The sequence below is a fragment of the Neolamprologus multifasciatus genome, chromosome 23, assembly GCF_963576455.1.
Source record: "Neolamprologus multifasciatus chromosome 23, fNeoMul1.2, whole genome shotgun sequence".
NCBI classification, from domain to species: domain Eukaryota; kingdom Metazoa; phylum Chordata; class Actinopteri; order Cichliformes; family Cichlidae; genus Neolamprologus; species Neolamprologus multifasciatus.
The window spans coordinates 17,503,332-17,521,609 of record NC_140460.1 but is presented as its reverse complement, the minus strand read 5'-3'; the positions used below and the strand labels follow the sequence as shown (position 1 = coordinate 17,521,609).

The 18,278-nt window shown below is 38.4% G+C and overlaps 2 protein-coding genes across 12 annotated transcripts in view; one reads left to right on the top strand and one right to left on the bottom strand.

The window, feature by feature from the left end:
* Window positions 1–18,278, top strand: part of mcf2l2 (MCF.2 cell line derived transforming sequence-like 2) — a 111,006-nt gene that overhangs the window by 35,764 nt on the left and 56,964 nt on the right. For all 11 annotated transcript variants that reach the window (XM_085149876.1, XM_085149877.1, XM_085149880.1 and 8 more), the window contains exons 10-18: window positions 70–189; window positions 390–581; window positions 1,580–1,771; window positions 1,859–2,045; window positions 2,236–2,333; window positions 3,258–3,346; window positions 15,103–15,169; window positions 15,719–15,834; window positions 17,095–17,164. In XM_085149876.1, the coding sequence (XP_085006002.1) occupies window positions 70–189; window positions 390–581; window positions 1,580–1,771; window positions 1,859–2,045; window positions 2,236–2,333; window positions 3,258–3,346; window positions 15,103–15,169; window positions 15,719–15,834; window positions 17,095–17,164 (1,131 nt within the window). The remainder of the gene's footprint in view (window positions 1–69; window positions 190–389; window positions 582–1,579; window positions 1,772–1,858; window positions 2,046–2,235; window positions 2,334–3,257; window positions 3,347–15,102; window positions 15,170–15,718; window positions 15,835–17,094; window positions 17,165–18,278) is intronic.
* On the bottom strand, window positions 3,852–6,888 carry b3gnt5a (UDP-GlcNAc:betaGal beta-1,3-N-acetylglucosaminyltransferase 5a). Its single transcript, XM_085149888.1, has one exon. It carries the CDS (start codon window positions 6,871–6,873, stop codon window positions 5,680–5,682), a length of 1,194 nt encoding a protein of 397 aa, XP_085006014.1. The 5' UTR covers window positions 6,874–6,888; the 3' UTR covers window positions 3,852–5,679.

The window sequence follows — 18,278 nt, the reverse complement described above, 5'->3', positions numbered from 1 at the left end:
ATAGATAACGAAGTAACTCAATGATTCTCTCTGCTTTTTCTCTGTTTCTCTTCAATCATTGGCGATCAGGTCAAAGTGTCTCTCGACAGCTTGATAGACAGTCTAAACAGCCTTTCAGACACTGGGGATTGTGTGGCCAGAGTTGAAAAACTGCTCAAGGAGCTAAAAACACTGGAGGATAAAGCTCAGGTTTGTAACGGCACAGTTACACACACAATGGCACATAGTCATTTAATAATATTGAATCATTACAAGTAATTTGGTTCCTTGTTAAAGCAATCATCGTGAATCACTTTAGTAGAGTTGTAGAGTTACACAGTTGAGTGTGGATACCCTGAAGCATTTGCTTGCACAGCTTAATGTATCATATTTAATTGATTTTCTTCCAGGCCACACTGGAAAAGGCACAACTTCACGCACTGCATGGTGACCAGCTGATTCAGAGCAATCACTATGCTGTGGACTCCATCAGACCCAAATGTGTCGAGCTCCGTCGTGTCTGTGATGACTTCAGCAATGAGGTCAAGAAAAAGACAGATATTTTGTCCAAATCTCTGCAGATACACCAGGGCATAGATAAGGTAAGGATACCATATGAGTTGTGTACATTTACAGATGGCCACAAATCCAAAAGTTTGACTTAACACAAGCCAGATGGAATGTGATGAATCTGTTCTTTGGTTTGTTTGTTTTTTAATCTCTTCATTTGATAATTCTGGACCAAAATGTCCAGGCAGTGGGACACGTTGTTAAATCACACTGACATATTTACATCTTAGAATGTCACGGCCTCTATTTGCATCCAGCAGACGGCGCAAGCATTGAGTTAAAGTTGTTTAATCTTGAGTCTCTGGCACCTAAATATAATGTAAATATTATTTTTTATTCAATGTTCTTAGTGAAATGTGCTGCTGAGCACAGCTTTAATTCCAAATTTGGTTCATTCTCATCAATGTTTAAACTGTTTCGATATTTTAAAATGAGTTGAAAACTGCTTGGGCTACTATTTGATTAGATAAATCTATAATTACATAATATGTGTTCCACAATACACCTGTGACTCGACTGGTGTAATGTGACTCTTACAAAAAAAGAGCTGATGGTTGTCTTTCTGTTTGAGTAAGGTGTGGACGGATCATTGTTTTGACTGGGCCATCTGTCCACCCTGCTGCTGTAGACATATTCAAATAAACCACTCATCACCGTGGCTTCAGTTCTCCCGGTTGCCACAAGACCAACTATTGCAGTCATTGTGTTTAAATATGAAAATCAAAATCTATTCTAATCTTATCGTACAAGAGCACTCACCATCAGTTTGACCAAATAATCTTTTTAAAGATAAAGATGTCAAAGATATTAGAAGACAATCTAAGAAGAAACTTGACATAACTCAACAATTGAGAATTTTATTACCCGCATAACAAGTTTCTACAGACCCAGCTGGGATTTTACTTGCAGTATTTTGCTCCTACCACCCAAATACAGGAATCTACATTGTGACACCATATGTGAAGGGATGATTATGTTTTCTAAAACTGAATTCTTGGCTATTGCTGACGTCATTAGATGTTGTGTGCAGGTTAACCAGTGGTGTGAGTCTGGGATCTACTTGCTGGCATCCCAGGCTGTGGATAAGTGTCAGTCACAGGAAGGAGCAGAGTCAGCACTGACAGACATCGAACACTTTCTGGAGTCAGCAGAAAAAAACCAACTGACTGAACTGAGGAACCTGCACAACCAGTATGAGGTTGTCTTGTCAGAGGATATCAAGGTACAATCCACAAACATAATACTATGAAAGATGTTCTGTTGCAAAAATGATGAGGACAAGGGTAGATGTATAGCTTTTTACCCGCAGGGTAGTGTACTGAAGGCGCTAAAGAGACTGGAAGATGTTCAGGAGATGTTTGAAAAGCGGCATCTTAGTCTGAAGAGACTGTCAGCTAAACAGACAAGGCCCATCCAGCCTGTTGCTCCACGGCCTGAATCCTCCCCCAAACGGCCCTCAGTGAAGAACACCCCCAGGACTGCAGGAGGCCAACAGCGTAATTTGATCTTTGTGTTTTCAGCTAATTTAAATGAATGATTTTGTTTTTTGTCTTAACTGTAAGCTTTTGCAAGACTCTACAACAGTTAGATCAATCTGAAGTAATGCAGACTACAAACAAGAAAACACAAACTTTGAAGAAAGAAAGGATCAAAGTTACCTGTGTGTGTGCTGTCATCTTGTTTCAGCTCTTGCTCGCAGAGCTTCCGATAATTCTAACAAACAGCAGGCTGAAGCTGATCTCAACAAGAAGAAGAACATAAGGAAGGCAAAGGGAGGAATCAAGGTAATGTCCTTGGGCTACACTTTTAAATCTCACTGAAACAATAAAACACATCTAAAGTCCTGTTAATCTGTCTTTGACCTCTTTTCCATTGAATTACATTTCATTTCACTCTGAAATGTGGTGGTAACAGCATGACACAACAAAACTGATGGACCCAAACTATTTTTATTGGCTAAGAAAGGCTCTACTTTCAGAAACTTACCAGTTATTCATGGATGCACACAGGAAGCACAGAGGCCCCTGGATTGTCTATATTAACACCTTTATTTCATAGTTTTTATTTATTTTTATTACTTTTAGTATTTTGAGTGAAAGAAAACACGAGAAATGTGAATGGATCTACTTCATCATCTTCTTTATCCCCACCAGTAGAGGGCAGAGGGGTTGACTGGTCACACATTTTAATACTCAGTCCAAAAGTGTATGCCAATTTGGTGGTTGACTGTGCACTCGTATAATTTATTTTGTGACTCAAGCTTCCTGGAGGCCTGATGCCAAAAGAGCACAAACTCTTCTGGTCATGTTACATGTCACACAGTCAGTTTAGTGAAGTCATGGATTTTTCAGCATACTTGGTCAAACACTCATCCCTCTTTGAAACCGTTTTTTTCAGAAGAAAAAAAAACCAATAATGCTAGTAAATATTCTTCTGAAAAATTAAAATCAATCATATGCCAGACACGAATGCTGTTTTTGTATAATGTTGGCAGATATCTGATCCTTCCTATAGCAAAGATATTTTACTGTTAAAAGGAGTTTTCCTCGACACTGCTGCTCATAAGGGTATGTAGGCTCAGTGAGATTTTCTCTCTGATATTGTAAGGTATTTGGAGCTGACAATTTTTCCTTGTAAAACACGGTGCTATATATAAAAAAAGAACTGATTCATTTAAAGCCACTTGTGCATATATTTGTGTGTTACAGATTGAGGTCATGCATGAAGAAAGCCAAGGAGGCTCCACACATGTTGTTGTGACAAATGAGACTGAGGAAAGTCTATCCAACAGACGCAGGTAAGGGGGGATAATGTCGTATTCCTGCGATTATAACAAAAGCTCAATTTTTACATTTGCAGTTTATTTTATGACATAATTTTATGCAGTGTACTATACTCTTCCCAAGGATAGTGCAAGTATTTATGACATGGTAGAAAAACAGTTAACAATTTCACATATCCTTTCAATCTTTAAAAATGTCATTTCTCAATCCAATTTGTGTCCTGACCTCTTGAAACATTGATGTACTGTACTTGTAAACAAACTAGTGGTAATAACCCTAACTGATGTGACCATAATTGTCCCTATGTGGTTAACTAATATGTACCATAAACTTTCCTTCTTCAGGCAATAGATAAGTAAACTTAAACTTTGATACAGCAAGACAAACACATGTCAAATAAGAAAGAGCAGGGATGTAAAAGGTCCACAATGAAGTTTTATTGGTGTTGGATTTTATTTAATTTCTTACGACCTCACGTATGCTAGCCTTATGAGTAGATACATTATCTAGGTTCAAGTAAAATAATAAGTAGATCCTATGTGAAACTGATTCTGAACTATTGTTTGTTTGTTTTTATTTAAGCAAAAATTCTATTAACAAAGTTGATACATTCAAAGAAATGTCACACAAAAATTACAACAACATTCAATTTCAGGATTTAAAAAAAGATCAAACAGTATTATAGAAAAAAAATGCCGTCTCTCCTTTTATCACACTATGAAATCCATGAAATTATAATGAGAATTTTTGGCTGGGATTAGAACGATCAATGTGTAATTTCAACCAGAAATAACTTAAACTAAAACACCCTTTGTTGTCCAAAATTAATGTCAAAGGTTTGGCATTGAGTGCACAGGTAAAGACTAGGCATTTTGGAGTAATGTACTTGGCACAGACAAGTCAGTTTGGGGTCAGTATATCAGAGACTGGTTTACTGCAGACTGTTTCAATCTCACTCCTGAGGTGTCAAAGACTACTGCTCAGAGTGGACACTTAGACGTCATATTACTTACGTACCATCTTAGCTTCATTTTTCAGTGTGCATGTAATCAAATAGACTTACTCCACATACAAAAAAGGCATTGTGAGATTGTAGGTAAATGTTTTGCTTTGGTAACCCTGTGGTAGATTAGGGTAATAACAGCTGGAATAAATAAAGCAACTATAAATTGTATAAGAGCTTAAAAAACGGTTGGATCGATCATTTGCTTAGGTGTTGCTCAAATATCTAAAGGTGTCTGAACAGCTTTCAGACACCGTAAAACTATGCAATCTGCAGATTTCGAGATATTGTGAAACCTGCAGATTGAACTAGAAGTAAGTATTTCAACAGGTGAATTGTTGTAATCACACTTGTAAATCCAAAACAAAATCAGAAATAAAATGAGGTAATTGCCATTCAAAAGTCAAAGCCTTGCTCATAAATCTGTCCAACATTGAACTACATTATGGGTTGGTTATTTGTTTTGGCTTCTGACAGTTACACATGAAAAGCTTCACGGGTCTAGCTGACTAACCTAAACAGAGTCAATAAATGAAACGAACTTAATCTTTAGACATTACAGTTTCACTGGAACTTATTTATAGAATACACAGTTTAACAATATACAGGAAGTCAGGTGAGTGCAATGAAGTTATGCCTATGTTAGTAGTGAAAGAAGGAATGCAGTTAAGAAGGAAAAAATATAAATTAGCAGAAGTCCTGGCTTACACTGAAAATGCAGGCTACAGCAGAATTACACAAGTTCGTCATAATTTAGCACAATCTGGCAGACCCTAATGTGTGACACACTTGATTGGCTCTATGACAGTGAATTATTATACATATGCATCAAAGTAATAATCACAGCATCACAAAAAACAATGTTTTCCAACAAAAATCAAGTTGGTCCAGTTATCCTCTCATTTGGCAGCTGCATTGTTAATATGTCTGGGTTTAAATTTCAGAGTTATCCTGATACTCTTGTCTTATCTATAAATAATTAAAAGGCAAAACTATCAATTGCCCCAATACAGAAGAATAATCCGAGGCTACTTAAGTCAATAATTTTGATGTTTGCTACCGCTAATTTATAGAGAAGGCAAAGGGAAAAGTTATTTCGTTGATAAGTGCTTTAGTAAACTACTGCGGAAAGTAACATAAAAAAAATTAAGGGAACGCAAAGGGAAGCTGCAAATCAGTGAAGCCTGATGCATCTGGACATGAATTTTGAATGCATTTAATTTCTTAATAGATCTGATTTTATTTCCTTACAAAATTGCACACAATGGCAAAAGGTGAAATGTGTCAGACTAGTGCTGTTAGGTAACATTGTTTATAACAGTGTTTGAGACCCACAACGAGTATTCATGTAAAAGCAGCACTACAGGAGTAAGTGTTCTGATAATGTGGCAGACATAGCAGCATCACTCTCACTGCTGTGCAATAAAGGTTACCTACTATTCCTCTGGTGCTGCTGTTCTCTCTAGATTCTGTTACTGACCGCCACAGTGAGCGCACGTCAGAGGTATGACCGTGTGATGTGATCATGTGGTCATAAATGCAGGGGTGGTAAGGAGCCTTGCCCTCCCCTGAAAAGTAAACATGCTCCTGGGGAGAGACCCCCATGGCCTTGGCACAGATTCCCATAAAGACATCGTCAATGTACATAGAGGAGTTCAGCAGCAGAGTCGCCTGGTAAATTTTAGCAGCTACATCCCCTGAAACCACATACCCTGCTCCAGCAGTGTAGTCTGGGTAGGATGGCCAGGGATACAGATCATAGGGAATGTGGTATTTACTGTATTTATAGCGAACTGGAGGAGATCCCCTGTGGACATGCCCCACCCATAGGTCTTTAGCTCCTGATTGACTCCTGAGAATATCCTGTAAATACTTTACCAAATTACGCATATGGACAAAGATGTCATCATCCGCAGACATGACGAAGCGTGCCTGAGGGCAATATATGTGCCTCCAGTGGAACTGCTGGATCAGTTTGGTAGTCAGGTTATAAAATGTGTCTACAAAGTTCTGCTGGATCAGATCTCCATAGACCTTGTCCTCCTTCAGCAGTGCAGTCTGGACCTTATATCTCTGTTCGACATATGGATGAATGCCAATGGCAAACACCAACCTCATATTCACCCCCAGTTCTGCCCAAACAAAGCTCTCGTTTCCCCATGTGTCCCTGATGGCTCGGCGCTGCTCAAAGTTCTCTGGTGATGATTTTACAAATAACAGCAGAAAAACATCATTTAAACTCTTCCCATTTTCCCCTTTGCATTTCTCTGGGTGGTTGATGAGGTATGAATAGTTCACAAATCCACCAAATACCCTGTTAGAACCACCCTTTCTGTAATGATGATTGGAGTTGATAGCAAAAGAAGAATTGAGAAAATCATAGCTGTTGATCAAGTACCGGTGGGTGAAGGATCTCATGTGGCTGACTGCATGATGGTCCAGCTCTTCCCAGTAAACCATCACCATACAAAGCAGAAGACCTGTGGTCAGCAGTTGCAAACACTGGCACTTGTGGATTCGACGGAAGTTCACAAACATCTTGATTACTGCTTATTTCAGCTGAACACAAACAATATATGCCCCATCTAATAATATTCTCTTCATCTTCTTTCCTTTCTTTCTTTCACTTGTCCTTCAAACTGGTTCCTTTTCCTCATGATGAAGTCCAGTGTGGTTGCTCTATTACTGATCTCTCTCTCCTGTGTAAAGAAAAAGTTCTGCTTCCTTGGTTGCAAGTTGTAACTAACCAGTGTTGGTTCAAGCTGTGTCAACCATCACTTCCTAAAAGTCTAACATGCTACTTCTCTTTTGACTATTCAAAGTTTCCAGTTAGTTCAACTTCCGTCCCACAACTTTAATGTCTGCATGTCCTCAGGCCACATGACACCTGAAAAAAAAGAGAAAAACAAGACTAAGATAAAACTTTATATGTGCATATATTCTGTTCCATAGTATATTTATGCAGAGTATCCTTGCAGTTCCTTGGCAGTTCAATAGTCAAAATAATTTTAATTGTAAAGTTGTATTCCATATTGGGTTTGTTTTTTTTTGCATAAAATATACCACAGTTCCCAATAAAAGACAATGTAAAAATGTGCACCTATGGAAGATCTGCCACTCAGGATATGTTCAGACTTTATGAAAAACTGAAAACAACATTTTTGAAGTATTGTGCATAAACAATATTATTGAACGGACACAGGTAAAAACGCAGCTCTAACAAATTGTAAAGTATCATGAGGTGTAGTACACGCAGCCGCTAGACCTGCTTGAAAACTTGCAGCCTAACCGGATCAGTCAGCTGGCAGTTAGGAACCTCCTTAGTTGTGCGTCTTTGGTTAGGCGTGGATTTTGTACACATCCTTTTACAGCTACTCATTCTTGTTTTCTATATTTATTTTGGATATGTTTGTGAAGAGGGCGTGAGCGTATGGTTTTTACACATGTGGAAGCATTCAGATTTCATGACGTGGTTTTGCGCTGATATCATTAAACCTTCCTTGCAGTAAGTTTTGTATCAAAAGGTGTTCTGATGCAGTTTATTTGGGGTCCTGAAGTTGTTTTTTCTGTAGTATTACAGTGTTAGCACCTGGATAGGCATGTTTCTTATCACAATGTTACTACAGAAAATCCGCTGTGATTGAATGCTAGTCTTTAATCCAGTAATAGTGACAACATTTAGTGCTGTGGTTGGTGTATTGTGTATTTAGAATCTATAGTAAAGAATTTATAGTAAATGTCCACACCTTACATAATGTATGTATGTATGTATGTATGTGTGTATGTGTGTATGTGTATGTGTGTGTGTGTGTGTGTGTGTGTGTGTATGTGTGTATGTATGTGTGTATGTGAACACAGGCAGGCATAAAACAAAACCCTAACACATAGCAAACCTAAACAAAAGACATAACAGAATAAACAAGAACATATAATAATATAAAGAAACACAAAACACTGAGTCATCAGACTCAGGACCATTACAGTATCTGGTACAACTAGTTTCTTGGACCCAATTCCTTCAGTTGTTGGACCATTAGCCAGCATGTAAGGCATGTGAAGTTATAACATACAATGAGAAATAAAGTGAAACATAGTGTTAAAAACTATGAAGTGTGCACTACAGTCACTATCTGTGGTTTTAACATTGTATTTTGTCATCTTTTATCTCTTTTTTCAAGGTGGGCTATAGCCCACTTGTCAACCAATTAGGATACCAATCAGACGGATATATCAGCCACATCCAGCATTGCATTTGGGATGTTGGACTGCATGGGAGTACGTCCGCAGTGGTTAATGCTTTCATAGCGATTGCAGCCATTCTGCAAACCGTTTTGAATAACGCTCATGGATATCAATCATGTCAATTTGCATGATAACGATATAGAAACTGACCTCACCGCTCATTGTTAGGCAATGGAACTTATTTCAATCATTATACAAACATACTGTTTATAACTGTAAACTGAATTCAGCCAAGACCCAGGAAGTCACTTGGTTGAGTGACGAAATGTTTCTCCCACAGAAAACACTATGAACTAGTTGAACCACGTCAACTTTCTAAGATTTCCTTACCTTGATGATTGAGCATGAGATATTATGGCTTCAGTTTCATTCCTCTTGATATGACTAATACCTTTCATTACTATTGGCTGCAACTGTTCCTAAGCATTTAACATTATCATGTAAATTGTATTGTGTTTTCAGTTGGCTACACACTCACGTCTCTTCAAAATTTTAAATGGCATTTCTATACTCTAACATGAAACCTAGCACACTCGGCATTTATAAACCCTTATGTGACAACAAGCTCCCAGTTCCATTTGAGTCGTGACTCTGCATTTAAAAGGCCAATATTTAGGTGACAATTGCTAATTGATTAGACTTGTGTAAAGATAATTTCTTGGCAAATGGAATAAAAACAGTAGGAATGGCACTTTCCAATTCTTTTTCTTAATTCAACTTGGTTAAAGTTGTTCACTCAGAGACAAAGTGCTTTTTGCCAACTGATTTGACTGAGTTGATTGTACTTGATTGTGCTAATAGTATTTCAGTAATACTTGGAATTTTTTTAAAAATGTAACAACTGTGCAGTTCTAAAAAAGGATGTTTGTCATTGCACAAGTTCAGAAATTACTATCTAAGACCGTCACATCAGTAGCTTCATGTGCCCTAGTTGTATCATACCAACTAGTGTACAACTCAGTAAAATAAATTACAGTGTTAAATAGATAAAGTAAGCTGGTGTTCGAGTGAGTCTTATCACAAATTAACTGAACACAACTGACTGGTTTATTAATGACCTCAATTGCACATGGCTGCTCATAAAGCAACCATAAACGGCATCCTTCCCCTTGCTCTCGCTCTCATTTCCATTGAAGTCTTTCATTCTTATATTTATGTGATTTCTATTATTGCTGGTCAAAATTTCAGAGGTCGTGAAGGGTCAGAGATATTTTTCACTATATTTTATCTGGCTTTGTACAGTCAGATTTCCCCATGTAAATACACAAGAATTGTCAGTGTATATAATAAATCAGTTGTTAACGACACTGGCTAACTGATTCACTCTGCAAACAACACACTGAATGTAATTGCCGAACCAGCACAAAGACCTATAATAGAGGGGGTTTAGTCCAACACAGCCCCTCAGCAGTGAAGCTGCTGACGTCTGTGAATGTTGCTACATAACAGTGTAAACACATATTTTCGCTGCAGCATATTTTTACCTTATTCAGTCAGGATGAGAAAACTGAAGTGCTGACATCCTATGGTCTTGTGATAACAATGTACCATGATATTATCTAATACCTTTGTACACAAGGGCTCATCAAGCAGTAATTTGTGCATTTTCATATATTTAAATGGTGCTACAGGAAATAATTAGACATTCAAAATGTTAACTTGGAAGAAATCTTCAAATAAGGGATAAACCTGAATACATAAAATGAAACCATATCTATAAAATGACCCTCAAATTTGGAAAAGGTCAGATAATATTAATGGCTAACTGAAGTCCTTAAGGTTTGAAATATTCAAATAAATAGTTCAACAGGCAAACTTTTGTTAACAGATAATCTTATCTCAAAAAAACAAACAAACAGTTTGGGGCCTATGTTGGATCGTATTTCCATTGCTAGCATATCTTTCATGTTCTTTTTCAAGAAGAAAAGGGCTAGGGATTTTAATCATGATAGCTATAATACTAATGCAAGTCTCCCTCAACTTCTGTTCTAAAAGTTATTACATACTTATAGATGCCATAATTCTAGATATCAGTAGATATTAATGCTCCGGTGTTGCTGTTTGAAACCAAGTCATTGAGAGGGTTTTCTCCCATTACCTTTTTTGTGCTGGGAAATGCAATTTTGTCAACCTGCTAGAATTACAGGAACAAGAACTGGAGTCTTTACTGCACAAATTTTTAATAATGACCCAGTGTCTTTGTATATACTGATGGTCACATCTTTAACTTTTCTCAAAAGTCAAGCGTCAGTGTGTTCTGTGAAAATGTCTGTAGACTACTGCTCATAAATGTGTTTGACTATTTCTCACAAACACTGCTGGCCTTGTAAAGGAGGCGTTTTGAATTTAAGCAAATGATGTAGGGTTGGAATACAGACTCCAGATTACATCTGTAACACGCAAGCACACACTGGTACATATATTCAGTTTTACAGATAAATGAAGCTGTGCTTGTTTTTGAAGGTGCACAAGGACAAACAAAATAAAGCAAAAGGCTGGCCTTGTTTTTTTTAATGTTTATCAGCAATGTGAGGGCTGCATCAAACTTATATGATCCAGGGGATGTGTTATATTGTAGACCATAACAGGTCCATTTTTTCCATATGCACTCAAAACTTGTTAATTCAACCTAGCTTGATAGTCATTTCAGTGCTGTGCTTTTGTTAGATTTTGTCAGATTTCCATTTTCCATATATTCTTATTTAAAAGGCAAACATTTGAAGCTTTTTGAACTGAGGTCTGTCATTAGAGGTGATGTGAATGACACCTAAAATTGAAATTTAGTTTTTACTTTCAGAATTAAATAAGTACCGTAATTGTCGGGCTATAAGCCGCTACTTTTTGCACAAGCTTTGAACCCTGCGGCTTTTAGTCAGGTGCGGCTTTTCTATGGATTGTCCATAATTTTTGTCATATCCTAAGACGATTTGTTTTATTTGTTCCGCTGTAGGCACTACGTTGCCTGGCGGAAGGGCATGTGATCAGACACACAGTATCGGGGTTCAAGAGTGGTATGTTGGTCACATGTCCATCCGCCAGGCAACATAGTGCCCTACAAGTAGCGCGAAAAACAAACCTCAAAGTAGTGCTAAGCGTTCAGCAGGAGGCGTGGATGAAGAGCGGCGATAAACTTGGGAAAAGCAAGTTATGCCCAACTCCACCGGTGGAATCTGACAGCCTGGAAAAGTGTGAAAACATCCATGATCACCAACGGATTTCGAAGGGCTGGACTGCTGCATGATGGAGAGGAGGACACCGCCACGGCCCTTCAGAGGGTGTTCAACTCTGACACTGACAACGAGGATTTCTTTGGTTTTGAAAGTGACAACAAAGGAAAGAAGCTGAGAGTGGATGACGTAGCCATCCTGAGCCTGTTCGTATCCGACACTGGAGAAGAGGACTTTGGTGGTTTTAGTGCGCAGGAAGATGGTGGTGAATGACTGACTTTTCTTCTTGTTAAAGCCGTGTCACTGCACCTGAGCCTAAAAGGTAGTCCGAATCTATTTTTCTGGTGTGTTGTAGGTTATTGTTATGTACTACATTTGTTACTCATTTATGAAGCACAGTACATGTTTTGTACTTGTAATTACCGCTACTTGTACCCTTTGTGCATATTCTCTTACATATGATAAGTCAACAAACACCTGCGGCTTTTAGTCAGGTGCAGCTAATGTATGTACAAAACAGGATTTTCCCCTGATTTTAGCTTGTGCGGCTAATATTCAGGTGCGCTTTGTAGTCTGGGAAATACGGTACATAAAGTTAGATAAGTTGTGATTGCCTGCTCTATTGGGATCATCATCCTTGCAGTTATGTAGAAACAAAGGGGGAAATGAATCCAAATTCTTACTTTTGATAAATTTGTGACTTCACACAGCTGACCTGCTGAACATAAAGCAAAGCCAAATGTCACAGTTCTGGGTCATGTTGACCCAGTATTTTCAGTTTCTTATGTTTTTTGGTATTGTTCTGTATTGTGATTTATGTCAGATTCTTTAGTTATCCTGTTTTGATTATTACTATAAATCTGTTTCAGTTTATTCTGGTCTAGGGTTTAGTTCTTAGGTTTTGTGTTCCATGGTTAGTGTAGTTCTAGTTCTGTGTCTGCATCTTTGTGAGTTGTTCCCTGTTTTATTTTGAAGGGCTATGTCTTATGGCTACGTTCACACTGCAGGTCTTAATGCTCAATTCCGATTTTTTGATCAAATCCGATTTTTTTGTCTGCTCGTTCACACTACAAATAAAATGGCTAGTGTGAACGCTCAAAGCGGCCCGCATGCGCAAAAGAAGATGTCACACACAACGCGCTCTGTTTAGACCCAGAGCAAACAGTATTGTTTGACTGATGGCCTTAATATAAAGACTTCGGACTTCACGTTTCCCAATTTTTGCTTTAAGTTATTTTGTTATTTACATAATAATGTAGATAACCTAACAATGATCCTTATTGCTGTTTTAGAGGAGCGATGCTTCAAAGGATAGTTGCAGATTTCTGTCAGAATCTGCAGATTATGTACAAATAAAATGTTCACGTTTCTCCAACGTTGTCTTCCCAGCAGTTTCACCGGATGGCCAGGAAGCGTTCGCGATGTGTTATCGGGCGCTGATAATTGGCGTCTGCCTCGTGTCAGTGACGTAAAAGACGGATTTAATGCGACTTGACCGTTCACACAGCAGTCGCTTTCTAAAACATCGGATATGTATCGGATTCAGTACCACATACCAAGGTGACCCAGATCGGATTTGAAAATATCGGATTTGTGCCGTTCACACTGTCATACCGTGATCGGATATGGGTCGCATAGGGTCAAAAAAATCGGATTTGATGCGCTTTCGCCTGCAGTGTGAACGTAGCCTTAGTCAATGTGTCGAGCTTCGCTCCCCCTGTCTCGTTAGTCCTCATCTTTCCCAGCTATGTCTCCCTCCTGTTTTCCATTCTCTGACTATGCCTCAGTGTATTTAAGCCCCGTGTTGCTTTGTGCCAGTGTCGCGTCGTACCCTCAGAATCGCCTGTGTGTTCTTGTGTTAGCAATCTCAGTTTGATTCATGTTTTGTTTTGCGCCAGCAATAAAGCTGTGGTCTTCGAGTTACATTCAGTGTCCGAGTCCTGCATTTGGATCCTCACCTCCGCCTGCCCGCACACAGAGCCCTGACACCAAACACCAAAAGTTGTGGAGGTAGATGCTTCTGTAAATTGATACCAATTTAAAGCTATTATAAGTTACAGATATCCGTATTCTAGGTGATGTTTACTGTAAATTGTACAGTACAGCACAATTTGTACTTTTATTCTGTGGTGTTTTGAGTTCTAGTAGTATTTGCCTGTATTTACTTTACACATTGAGCTTTGTTGTACTTTCTCCACCTCTCTGAGTTAACTACTACAACCTGATACCTGTATCCTTGAAACTATTCTGCTATTACACACGCCAGTTACTTAGACACCAATCAGCAAGCAAGCTCACATACACACTGTTCCTGACTTACCAGATCACTCAAGCAAGAATCCACATACCCGTCGAACTTTATCTTCCTCACGCTTTCCAACTGATTTTGTGTTTCTTGTTTTTCTACGATTTATTTCTGTTCATCAGCTTTTTCTGTTGTCTTCTTCCTTTCGGATTTTCTTGAACTGTTCAGCAGAGGATGGCTTTAAATGTGTGCACTGTTTGCCCTGGAAGCTTCAGTGCGACAAAGAGAGCCTGAGAGATGGGAGTGTGTCATCTGAAGTGGGAGGAGGATAGACGGTGATAGTAGTAGTAGGTTTTAAATGACACAAAGACTGTAAATGTATTATTTCTAAATAGACAAAACAAATTGAACCAAACTAATTTTATGTTTATGTAATTTTTTTGTTACTGACCCCGAGACGTCCTTACATAGCTATTTCAGCTATAAATAACTTAATTATGCATGTCAGGGGGAGGAGAAGTCATGTGTAAAATTGCACAAATCAGAGTCAGTACTTATCTTGTGAGCAAGTTGTAAGATAGGATTCATACACATTCAGGTAATGAGCAGACAAGACTAGCCCATTGTGCTCCTACACATTCTTAGATATAACAAAGTTATAGGAAGTGCTTCAGTTACAGTCTGAGGGCTTATACTGAGGCCTGTGCTGTTGTAGCACAAATCTAGACCAATGACAGGAAAGATAAGTCTGTGAGTTGTTTCATACCCCTTGGCATAGACATGTTTTGGATTCCTGTCATGGATTACTCAGTGTCTCTTGTTATAAATACTGACTTCAGATCAATCTTTAAAATGCAACACGCATGGACTTGTAGGAGAGTAGACATAAACATTCCATGGAATTTCAAGAAATCATGTAGTTAAATAAAAATCTACCCTCTGCCCACATTGGCTACCTATAACTAATTTTATAGCAATTAACTCAGTGCATCAACATCAGACTGCAAATACATACAATACATGTGAAGACTGGTGAACACAAGTGACTCCCTGTGTTTATTTTTTAGTTTAGCCAGTGTGATAAGAAAAAAAAAAGTTTTTTTCTGTTTGCAGGCATATCATGACTGAACTAATTGAAACAGAAAGGCTGTATGTTGAGGAGCTGCAAAGCATCATGGAGGTATAGTATGTCAAGTGACTGAGATCTTTGTATCCATTTTACATGGTTGTGGCTTATTTGCATCCAAAAAGCTGCTGACCTGATTCTTGGAATTGCACCTGTTTTACATCTTGAGAACAAAGCTACTACAGTAAACAGTCCTTAAATCTTCTAATCATCTCTCAGAATTGTTATAGAATTGTAAAAAGTTCTTTAACTGTTAAAAGATCCTTCTAGGTAGACACAGTTTACCTATTGTTTTCATACACATTGGATCTAGACTGACATTCTCTCATTTTCCTGCCACTGCAAAAGTAGTGCAAAGAAAATGTAAGCAAAGCAATGCAGAAGTGACTACAGCCTTGTACAATGCTGCGGTATGTAATGCAGTAAATGTAATTCGTTTCTCAATCAAAAAAAGAAAAGGATCAGTGCAAAAGTTGTTTTTTTTTTTGTGTATTTGTTCTTTTTATACTAATGTCTCTGAAGTGAGACTGACTGATTTTTACATTTCGCTGTTGTTTCTTTATTATTTCATTTTTTGACCCTCCCTCTCACCCTGATTCCCAGGGTTATTTTGCAGAGCTGAATAACTCTGAGCTTAGCCACCTCATGCCACCATCACTGGAGAACAAAAGAGATGTGCTGTTTGGAAACCTGCCGGAGATATATGAATTTCACAACAAGTAGGTGGAATTTACTTTATTTTGCCATTGGCCTCGACATATACACAACTATAACTTGGAAACACTGATGTCAGCAAAGATATATCACAGAAAACTGTGATATATGAACAACTCCTCTTTTAAAGGATTACCAGGTGACTGGTAATGTGCATTCTTTTAAAGTAGCTTTTGCCTGGAGAAACATATTTCACTTGATGCCAAATGTGCATCATTCAAATAGCTGTCAGTTTGTACTATTAAATGATAGACCGGTTGCGCTCAGGCAATCCTGTAATTTTAAACCGAAAGCTCTCCCAAGTGAATTTCTAAAAAAACGGACTAACAGGAAGTCAAAGCATGCACTGCACACAAACTACACAGTAAGGTGATGTTCCTCCTTTCACATTCTGCAGTTGTTTGAGTTCACAGTTCACAATGATATTTTATGTAATCCCTTTTCATATACATTTGTGTACAGTAGGTGTGTGGACTGAATACAGCAGATTTCTGAATCTCCCCATTGCTTCTTGTTAAGGCAATCATGTGTGGTTCATATCAGTATATGTATCTCTGTGAATTTATTTAAATATCAAAACCTGAGAAAATGTGTAAAATGTATTTAAAAACAGCCTCTCCCTTAGAGATAGGGTGAGAAGTTCAGCCATCCGGGAGGGGCTCAGAGTAGAGCCACTGCTGCTCCACATCAAAAGGAGGCAGCTGAGGTGGTTCGGGCATCTGACAAGGATGCCTCCTGGGCGCCTCCTAGGTGAGGTGTTCCGGGCATGTCCCACTGGGAGGAGGCCCCGAGTCAGACCCAGGACACGCTGGAGAGATTATATCTCTCGGCTGGCCTGGGAACGCCTTGGTGTTCCCCCGGATAAGCTGGAGGAGGTGGCTGGGGAGAGGGAGGTCTGGGCCTCTCTGCTTAGGCTGCTGCCCCCGCGACCCGGCCCCGGATAAAGCGGATGAAGATGGATGGATGGATGTATTTAAAAACAGAATGCAATGATTTGCAAATCTCATGTTTTACTGACAGTAGAAAACAGAAAACATATCAAATGCTGAGAGATTTTATTATTTCATGAATTCAATGGTAGTACGACATCTCTTAACAGATCACTTTGATGATTAGTTAGATTTACCAACTTAACTAAGATCTAATTAAAAGACTAAAGTAGCTAGACCTAAAGATTATGTAATTTGCATACACCTAATTAGTTTTAAGTAATTAGGATGCAATGTGTATTGTTTTCTTACTTTGTTTTCATGTATTTTCTGCAGGACATTTCTCATGGAGCTGGAGAACTGCGCAGAGAAACCAGAACTGGTTGGAACCTGTTTTCTGAAAAGGGTGTGTATTTAGAAATACCCGGAAGTACCTGTAAAAGGGTTTATATTAGTACTTCCTTTACGTTAGTGGTTATTTTTTTCTCCATGGCTATAACAGTGCACTTGTAACAGTACAAGGAATAACATGATATATTTTGTTCTTACTTTAAATGTACCCACACCAGGGATACTTGAATACTTTTCCTGCCATATCTGAGAAACTAATGACATAATGGAAAAAATATGTCTCTCACTAGCAACATTTGGAATGACATATATTGTTGTTCTTTAACATGGAAAAAAATGTCCAGTCAACAATTCACACATTGATAGAGCAAACATTTGTTCCAGTTTCCAAGTATCAACTCCTCAGTCCAGTGAACCAAATGCTGCTTTGAAATATGAGAAAAGGTACCCGAAGGATCTGCGGACAGGAGCTAATGAAACCTTTCAGGTTTTGCAGGTGAAACTGAAAATAGACACCCTCCAGAATCAGGTGTCTGGAAACTGAATTCCTTGCCAGGACTTCAGGTTGTAAACCTTAAACGTCTTTAAGGCTGAGACATGGCATGGAGATAGCCTTTTTTTTTTTTTACAAAAGAAGTTAAAGGTCGAGACTTGACAATTCTTCAAAAATAGGCAGATAAAGAGTAATGAGATCTTCATTAAAGGTCTGCAGGCTAACAGGCAAACAAGGAGTCTAATTACTGACGCAAATTCGCACTTCACTGGGCATGTCGAGAAAGTAAGGAGAAGCAGATTTTTGTCACAGATGATTGGCATCTATTCGTGGGCTGAGACTTAACAACAATATAGAGCAACGATAGTTATTCAACAGCCATAATCTTTTGTCATCTAGTTACCGTTAGACAGGTAAAACCAGACCTTCCAATCTTTGAAACAGGGAGATCTGATACTACAAATAGAATTTGTTCAGGCATAGCATTGACATACTTATTGTGTTGTCTTTGGTTTGTGTGAAATCCATCAACAGAGACTTAAGAAAACACACAAAGCTGTAACTTTTTATGTTAAAAAACTATTTACATAATAGTGAGAAGTTACTGCACACATAATCTAATTTCCCAAGTCGGGGAGGAGCCAAGTCTTTAACTCACAGATTTGAAGTTCTAAAA